This window comes from Eulemur rufifrons, chromosome 25 (genome assembly GCF_041146395.1).
Source record: "Eulemur rufifrons isolate Redbay chromosome 25, OSU_ERuf_1, whole genome shotgun sequence".
NCBI lineage: Eukaryota > Metazoa > Chordata > Mammalia > Primates > Lemuridae > Eulemur > Eulemur rufifrons.
The window spans coordinates 10,094,580-10,104,210 of NC_091007.1; the positions used below are offsets into that span (position 1 = coordinate 10,094,580).

General features: G+C 46.2%; 1 protein-coding gene across 1 annotated transcript; it reads right to left on the reverse strand.

The window, feature by feature from the left end:
* ACBD7 (acyl-CoA binding domain containing 7) lies at nucleotides 1–6,110 on the reverse strand. The gene is made up of 4 exons (XM_069458915.1): nucleotides 6,074–6,110; nucleotides 333–450; nucleotides 162–224; nucleotides 1–74 (listed from the first exon to the last, which is right to left on the reverse strand). Exons 1-4 carry the CDS (start codon nucleotides 6,083–6,085, stop codon nucleotides 1–3), a joined length of 267 nt encoding a protein of 88 aa, XP_069315016.1. The 5' UTR covers nucleotides 6,086–6,110.
* Between the last annotated feature and the right edge of the window lie 3,521 nt (nucleotides 6,111–9,631).

Consider the following 9,631-nt stretch of genomic DNA (forward strand, 5'->3'; position numbering starts at 1 on the left):
CTAAATTCCGTATTTTTCTATCAGCTCGTTTGCTTTAGAAATATAGGCACTCATCGCATCTTCCTTCGACAACCCTAGAAAGATACAAATAGGTTATCTCCCTGATTGGTACACCGGGAAATTAAGAAAGTTATTTTTAAACTTATTAAAGAATTAAAAACCTTTGCGGAGGTTCCATGCTTCCCATTTGGCCTTGCCTTTTAAATCTAACATTCCTGGACATTCTGCCAAAAGAAGGAAAAATGTATTTTCAGGTTTACTTTTTACTGTGTACGTCTATAGATACTGTTCAAATGAAGTGTCGAATTATTTTTTCAAGGACAATCTAATACCAATATTAACGTCTCCAATTATGGCTTGTTTGTAAAGCCCATACAGTTCTTTCAGTTCTTCGTCGTCTGGTCTTGATTTCAGCTTCCTGACATCTTCTGCAGCCCTGTCAAAATCAGCCTAAAAAAAAAAAATGCACATGGTGCATTTGTTAACTCTAGGCAGGCCTTGTTATAATCTGGGGGCACTTACTACCACCAAGGTGTGGGAACTTAAAGAGGAAGAGGAGGAAGGTTGCAAATAGAAATGAACTATTGCTACTCTGGTTCTACCAGAATTATCCTAATTTATTTGAACTGCCATGGGTTTACCTTTCCTGGTACTTACCTGATATAGAGACAAACTATGGAGAACAAAATAAAATTCTTAATACTGAAAATAGTCAATTTCTGTATTAATAAAAGGCATTCCACTCAATGCAGCTTTCTTGATGACCTCATGAACACTACCTTCCTGTTTTTCCTAAATCCACACTTCAGTTCATGCAGGGCTTTGCTGCCAGTTCATACCACTCAATGTCCAGGGCATTTCTCTCCCAATGCACACGTACCCACATCCTTCAACGTCTGGGTCGTTTATAATTATTTAGTGGACTAACTAGTTTCCAAGGGCAATCAGTATTCCTGACTTAGTTGCATTGCTTACACAGATTCCTTTCAACACTGAAACCAAAAGTTAAAAGATTGATTTCAACTCATTTCTAGAAAAGAGAAGTTGTTTAGCCAACTTAGTGTTGATTAGCGAAACTTTGTATACATGTATACTTGAGTCGTAAGTATATCTGCATACTTCCTGGTAACTTAAGTGCACACACATGCACTTAAGTAAGTAACAAGCTTTATCCTGGTTAACTCTGAAGACCCTGACCTCCCTAACTCCCCTCGAGTTAGTCCCCAACCCCCGTATTTATTCTCAGATGCCAGAGCTCCCTTTTGGTCCAAGGGCCTAGGAGAGAAAGTGGATCACCCCACTGTAACCTCAGAACCCCTGTGAGCTGGGCAGAGTTGCTGGGTCAAGTTTCCATCGAGCCCCCAAAACGGGACACAGTCACACAACTAGAACAGTTGTGTTGTGAGGAACGAAAATCATCTGTAAATTGGAGACCAGGGTCTCCAACCTAAATAACCTTGAAAATGACCCAGTCCCTTAATGAATTCCTACAGGATACTGACAAGGATGGGTGCATGTGACAAACGGTGCCTTGTCTTTCTGAGTGTCTTTCTAGGAAATTGTCAGCTGCTTTGTACATAACGCCATGGTTAAGAACACACACAGGCTCTGGAGGCAGACTGCCTTGATTTGAGTCTGAGCTTCATCACTTAAGAGCTGTGTGACCTTGGGCAAGTTACTTAACCTCTCTGTATCTGTTTCTTCATCTGGCATATGAGGCAATAATAACACCTATCCACAAAGTTGTTAGAAGGATTTAAATAACGTTACATGTATAAAAGCACTTAAAATAGTGCCTGGTATATGGTGAATGTTCAATAAATGTTAGCTGTTATTTTTATTATAAACCTTTTTGGCGAAAAAAGCTAGTTCTAGAAAAAAACTGCAAACAGTTCTTGCAATGGAGTAAGACATGCAAAACATTTTATAGTTGAACAAAGAGCACAAAATTGTTTTTATACACTCAGCCTTGTAAGTTGGGTAGAAAAAGTAAAGACTGGAAAGAAATATACTAAAATATGTAAACAGCAACTGCCTCTGAGTACTGGTAAGTTTTCTGGTTTTTAATATTTTCTATGCTCTCCAAGTTTTCTATAATATGTACCTATTTTGTTTATAATAAGGACAAAATTAGAATGCTCCACGAGTGGCCAGGGTTTCCCAAGGGCGGGCAGGGCAAGGTTATTCACAAAGAGGTGTGGGGCGCTTCCTCTGTAGGCTCATTAGCCATCTCAGATGTTCCGTTTGCTATAAAGTCTCACACCATTTTCCAATGAGAGCAACCCAATTCCTTTTGGTGAGCCCATCCTTGATTAGAATTCTATGGCTTCTTAACAACCACTTGAGGTCCCTGCCTTCCAGCAATGAGTTTCTGGAAAATTGTTCTTCATATTTTGGGGGCTACAGAACCATATAAAGATCTAATGAGGCAGGACGTGGTGACTCACGCCTGTAATCCCAGCACATTGGGGAGGCCAAGGTGGGAGGATCAGTTGAGGCCAGGAGTTCAAGACCAGCCTGAGCAACATAGCAAGACCCAGTCTCTACAAAAAATTTAAAAATCAGCCGGCCATAGTGATGTGCACCTGTAGTCCCAGCTCCTCGGGAGGCTGAGGTGGGTGGATCACTGAAGCCCAGGAGTTTGAGGCTGCAGTGAGCTGTGATGGTGCCATTGCACTTCAGCCTGGATGACAGAGCAAGACCCCATCTTAAGGAAAAAAAAAAAAAATCCAATGACAGTCTGCACAGTCTGCACCCTCTGCACAGAAGCGCTAAGCCCCAACAATCTCCCATACCACTTCAGAGGTCCCCCTCCTTCCTCCCTCCACAGGGAGGGAACCAAGTTCTAGAGCAGAGCCCAGCACAATCTCTCTGTCCAGCCTGCCCCGCCCTGGCATCTCCACTCAATACGCTCCTGCTTTAAGGTGCTGTTCGGATGGACCTTCCTCTAGGAGGCCTTTCCCACCCCAACACGATGCGCTGTACTGGAAAGAACATTGGCTTCGTGTTGGGACGCTCGGTTTGAATTCTAGCTTCGACACACGCTGCCCTGGGACTCTATGCAAGACACAAAGCTCCTCCGAGGTGCAGCTTCAGCCACAAAAAGATACCATCCGTCTCAGCAGGAAGGTGTTAGGGTTAAACACAACGGAGAATGTAAAATATTCTTGATTTGGTCTGTGGACTGCACCCTGCCAGGGCTCGTCGTGCATATCGTGCTAACTAACAAGCAGGTTGAGCACGTGCAACGGGCCAGGCTTTTGCTAGGCAGACTGGGATGAACAGGGCGTCTGCTGGAAGGAGCTCAGGGTCCGGTGGGAGAGGAGCAGGTGAGCGGTGAACCCATGAGACTCGCTGCCAAGAAGCAGCCGGTTGCTCTGGGAACGCAGAGACGGCCGCACAGAGGGGAAGGGCTGGGAGGAAGCCTTCCCTGGGATGAGGTGGCGTTTGCACTGACCCAGCGTTTGTTGGGTGCACAGGCAGGGACAGCTGCTCCAGGCAGCGTGGACAGAATTGACTAGGGCCCAACATGAAGGCTGGGTGGGATTGTATTCGCTTGTTCCCCTACGTACCCACAACAGAGGCGGGCGTGAATGTTCACCTTGGGCACAACAGCAGAGCCCTACAGACTCCTACGGACTGGGCAGGTGGCACAAGCCCAGTGGGAGCCTAGGAAGCACACCCTTGTGGGATGGATTAATGAGTGAGTATTAGGAGGATCAGAAAGTTTTCATAGGTGACACACAGCTGTAAAGGTACCACCGTTTACACCGAACCCCAAAGCATTCTGGGCAAAGGGAATCACAGTTTTATAATATTCCTGCGCCGCTGTGGAGTTGGGCTCGCTGCCTTGGGAAGGAACTTCAGCTTCCGCTGGGCTGATTCTCTTGCAACTGGGTTCTCAGCACCCCAGGTGAAGGTTAAGCAGTAACCTCCCTATTGGCAGTGCTTGAGATGCTGCAAAACAGGCTCCCTTAGGGCTACTAAGCCTCTCCCTGGACCCTGTCGTGTTCACGTCATCATCACAAGGTCCCCTCCCCCCACCTTTGGTGCAGTAGTGATGCCAATGTCACTCAGGCTGGATACATCACGCCTTCTGTGCTGACTGCTCCGGCCTCTGTGTAAATTTCCTTTCACATTTCACCCCAGATGGACAGCTTCTGGGGTGTCTCCCACCGCATCTAACTTTACTTGCTGTGGCCAGAGAACATGATCATCCCACCCATCGTATTGACAAGGTCTTCTTGAGCAATGCTTTCCCATTGAGGAACTGAATCAGGAAGATCAAAAACTCAAGCAATTGCACAGTTCTTAAGTCACACAAAGTAGGGGGTGTGGTGGAGAAGGGGGCTAAGTTATTTGTCAATTGTAAAATCATAAATCCTCTAGACTTGAAAAGGTGCATCCCCTTAGAAGGAAAATCATTTAGCTTCATCATCTAAAAAAGAAATTTGTCCAGTTAGGATAACCCTCAGCTCTCCTAAAAGCTTTTGTGAGGATGTAAACATATTGTAATTTTAAAATGAAATTGGGAGGCTGTAGATGAATTAGAAATTCCATTTGTCTTGTTGCTTCTGTGAGAGCTTGTCACCACTACCTATTCTAGTATAAAGAAATAGAAGACTGGGGACTCTGTGTTTGCGACCTTTCCTCTTGCTTCCGTTAACTGAGCCATCAGTGGCATCTTGGTGGGACTCAAGTACCAATGTGATGCCTGCAGGTGCCAGTTAAGTTGCAAAGAAGGAAGAGGTTTAAATACGTCAGCCAGCTATTGGTTGTCTTTTTTTTAAAGTTATTCTCCTCCAATATTCTTAATGCTCAAATGCATTGTTGGTAGATGCTATCATGGTAGTTGATATTAATATTTCTTAGCACGTTGCTTTCCTGTGATGTTCTTTGATTTTTAAATCCTCATCAAAAATATTTTTAAAGCAAATAACAACAGCAAAAAACACTAAGTACTAAGCTAAAAAGCAACCTTTCGGATCTTTTGATTTGAAGAAAGTTTTGCTTATTTTGGGGAGAGTTCAGTATGAATTACATAAGTCATACATAAGAATATCTGAATGTTCAAACACAGGCTTATCCTTATCGGATACTTACCACATATTAGGCACTGTTTTAAATGCTCTATACATGTAGCTCATTTAAAAGTACCTCTCCACTTTTAGATGGGAAACTGAGGCACAGAGAGGTTAAATAATGATGTGACAGGCTAAGAAGAGGCGAAGCATGCATTGGAACCCAGGTGACGTTGGAGTATGTGCCTTTACCCAGGGTAACATCCTGCCTGAAGAAATGGTTAAAGTTTGCCATGTTCATTCTACAAAATTTTATGCATTTAAAAAGTTCATATTACAGAGGAATATTTAATGAGGAGAAAATGCTCATAATACAGTGTTAAGTGCAGGCACAAAACTGTATATACAAAATAACATAATAGGTGTGTGTGTAGCTATATGAACATATACTCACATGCACACACACAGGATAAAGGGCTTACTAGGAAGTAACCCACCATGTTAGCAGCGGTTATCACCTGGGTGAAGGAATTCCTAAAGATATTTACTTACTTTATATCTGTTCTCTTTGACAAAGTTTTCCACTCTCAACATACATATATATTTTTCACGACAGTATTTTAAAATCGGAGCTTCACAGATCTCTTCTGTTCAGAAAGACACCTGCCTACGGGAGCCCCTGGAGGTGCCACCGAGCAAGGGGGCGCGGGGTGGGACCCCAGCCGCCCTCGCCTCCCTCTCTCACATGAAAAGAGGGGACGGAGCAGGGTCCGCTCCGCGCTCCCAGGCGCTGGTGCCCGCCTTTCCGCTCCCGGTGGTTTAACCAGTCCTCGGGGTCCAGAAGGATTGCCCTGGGGCCCCCCGGCTTGGCGTCAACAGACTGCACGAGTTTGGTCCACATTGCAATCTGAGGGGCGCTCGGGAAGGACTGGGAGTGTCCGCAAGGTCTCCGCCCAGCGCTCCTGGGGGTGTCCCCCTGCCCCACGCCCCACTTTGAGCGCTTCCCTCTCGGAGCATCCTCCCTCCGGCGCGGCCACCCCGGCCCGGGTTACCTGCAGGGACATGCTGGCCCAGCGCGGCGGCTGCTCCCAGCGCGCTGGCTCGCGAGTCGCACTCTCCCCCCCACCCCCGCCTCTTAAAGGGCGCTCTGCCATTAAAGGGCGCTCCCATTGGCTGGGATCTCGGCTCGGCAGGCTCCTGTTGGTTGCTCTCCGGACTCGCCTGTCTCCCATTGGCCGCAGGCGGGAGGGCGGGGCTGATCCCTGAGCCTACCCCGCCCGCGGTCCCCAGCTGTAGCCGTCGCCCCAACTGGAGGGCGAAGCGCTGTGAATTTCCACGAGGTCCTCTGCGCTCTTGGCCTGCTCTTCTATTCTTTCTCCAGAGGTCTCTTGCGGGAAACCCAGAGAGGCTGCCCCAGGGCACCGACCTCCCCTGGGACCCCTTCCTGCTACTCCCCTCTGCCCTGTGTAATTCCTGGAAACCAGGGGGCGCCGGTCTGCGGCGGTTAAAAAGGGCGTGTGGTTTGCACCTTTCTCCTCCTTGCGGAGCAAAAACACCTACATGCAGAACGCGCGCTGCAACCACCCTCACTTGTTTTCCGTCATGGCAAAGGCACGAGACCGCTCGCCTATTCAATTTGACCCGGTTCTCCAGAGGAACAAACCCAATGTCACTCTGAGTCCGCAGACGAGACACGCAGAATAGAGTTGTGAGTCGCATCTTGTTACATGTCCCACGAACCGGAGCCAGAGTCTCTGGTCACAGGAGGAGTTGACTCTCCGTTTGAATGGCCCCATCGGGGAGAAAAGGAACTCAAGAGTCGGCAGAGTTGCTGAGGTTGAACATAACAACAGCGCGATCACTGACGGACAAGAAAGGCTCAGAAACCTCTTAGCTTGTTTGGCGTCTAAAAAAAAAAAAAAAAAAAAAGCCTGCTACTTCTTCATGTAAATTCCACCCCTACCCCGAAAATATTTTCGTGGTGAAATCAACGCATTTCCAAGTAAAGGACAAAAAGCAAATGTTTAGAAAAATGCACTGGGCGGGTTTTAGGTTGTTTTTACTTTTAAAGTCCTGGACGACGGGAAAGTTCGAAATTCATGAACACAGAGATAGTATTTAGAACCTTGATTCTGAATGACCCTAGAAACTGAAGGTATGTAGAAGAGAAAAGAGAAGAGCACCAAAAACTGAGCCCTTGGGGACTCCGACATGGAGGGGCTGGGGAGAAGGGGAAGAAGTAGGAAAAGGAGACAGAGAAGACGTGATCGCTGAGGCAGGAGGAAAACCAAGAAAATGTATCCCAGAAACCAAATCAAGAAAGCAAATCCAGGGAGAAAGTATGTCAAGCAAGATAAGGATTGAGAATGTATGATTAAACCTCGGTATGGATGACCTAAATAGGAGTTTTAATGCAGTGGAGGTGGGGGGCAATGCCTGACTAGAGCGGGTTTAAGAGAGAACCCAAGAGCAATTATAGAATAGTCTCGTGGACTGTCAGTTGGGTGTGGGTGGGGACTGACAGCTTTATGACACAGAGTTTGCCCAGCCTGGGCAACATAGCAAGAGTTTGTATCTACAAAAAAATAAATCAAATCAAATCCAATCCATTAGAGAGAGAGAGAGTGAGAGAGGGCCCATGAACACACATCCTGAACTAGCCTTGTGACCATCTGATTTAAGGTCTTGCAAATTTCTTTTTTAATAGAACAGCTCTGCCAAGACCCCTGACAACCCTGAACATCACACAGCCACCCAGGCAAGACCTGACTGTAGCAGTCTTTTTTTTTTTTTTTTTTTTTTCTTTTTAAGACAGAGTCTCTCTCTGTCGCGCTGGGTAGAGTGCAGTGGCCCTGGGTAGAGTGCAGTGGTGTCATCACAGCTCACAGCAACCTCAAATTCCTGGCCTCAAGCGATCCTCTTGCCTCAGCCTCCCTACGCCCTGTTAATATTTCTATTTCTAATAGAAACAGGTCCTCTCTTGCTCAGGCTGGTCTCGAACTCTTGACCTCAAGCCATCCTCCCACTTCAGCACCCCCCCGAGTGCCAAGATTACAGGAGTGAGCCACTGCGCCCTGGTGGACGGTGTATGAATAGCAGTCTATCTTGAGTCTCAGCAGAGCGCCCCATGATTTCTCATGGAGCAAGGCTTCCCTCTTGTGGCAAGCGGGAAACACAGGGCTGTTTTGTATCCCTTTCCCTAGCTTCGGTTGAGACTAGGGCTTTCCATCTCTACAACCTGCTCTACCTTAGGGGACAGCTGCAGGCTTCTGTGTAATTCTATGGAACTGTTAGCTGAAGTTCACAGTTGGTTTCTCAATGCAGAGTGACCCACCCCTCATAACACGTGTCATCTGACCTCTGGGGCTAGGGATGTTGTCCCATGGGATTAGAGGCACAGGGTACTGACATCATGTTGATCTTGATTTTGCTGTCCTGTGAGGCCTAGAAATTGCTTAATTGCTTGAAACGTTTCATATTCACATTGCCTCTACGGACACAGGTATTTTTGGAGCATTATATAGTCCTAACTAGCAGAGCTTTCAGTCCCACAGACTCAAAGTCTGTTTTTTTGGTTTTGCAACTCATCATTAAATTTATTCTTAGGACCTGATTTTAAATTACTGATTGTTGTTTACAAAACAATTGTTGATGTTATATAGAACAACAGCACACACAAGCACACAGGTCAGAATGTCACGAAGGGAAAGAAGCATCCGGTGGTCAATTCTCTTACACTCTTCTATTGACAAACTTCCTTGTTGCGATTTTCATTTATTTCATCAAAGGACTGTGGCTAATGACATCTTATCATCCAGAATCTTAAATCACTGACACACCACGGCAAGCATATAAACCTAACAATAGTCCAATTCTAGAATTGATATAAAAAGAAAGCTTTATTATTCAAAGACCAAACTGAAGTGGGTTTTTTTTTGTTGTTGTTGTTTTGAATTTTAGAGACAGGGTCTCCCTCTGTCACCCAGCCTGGAGTGCAGTGGCCCAATCACAGCTCACTGCAGCCTCAAACTCCTGGACTCAAGCGATCCTTCTGCTTCAGCTTCTTGAATAGCTGGGATTACAGGTGTGCACCATCACACCTGGCTAATGTTTTTGTTTTACTTTTTGTAGAGACAGGATCTTGATATGTTGCCCAGGCTGAAAGCTAAGGTTTTACAGGCTAAAATAAGTGACATTAAAAAGCAAAACTGATTATTCAATATCGGATACCAAATATATTTATAGTAATTTTTTTTTTTTTTTTTTTTTTTGGTGAGACAGAGTCTCGCTTTGTTGCCCGGGCTAGAGTGAGTGCCGTGGCGTCAGCCTAGCTCACAGTAACCTCAAAATCCTGGGCTCAATCAATCCTCCTGCCTCAGCCTTCCAGGTAGCTGGGACTACAGGCATGCACCACCATGCCCGGCTAATTTTTTCTATATATATTTTAGTTGGCCAGATAATTTCTTTCTATTTTTAGTAGAGACGGGGGGGGGGGGGTCTCACTCTTGCTCAGGCTGGTCTCGAACTCCTGACCTCGAGCGATCCACCCGCCTCGGCCTCCCAGAGTGCTAGGATTACAGGCGTGAGCTACCGCGCCCGGCCTACAGTAA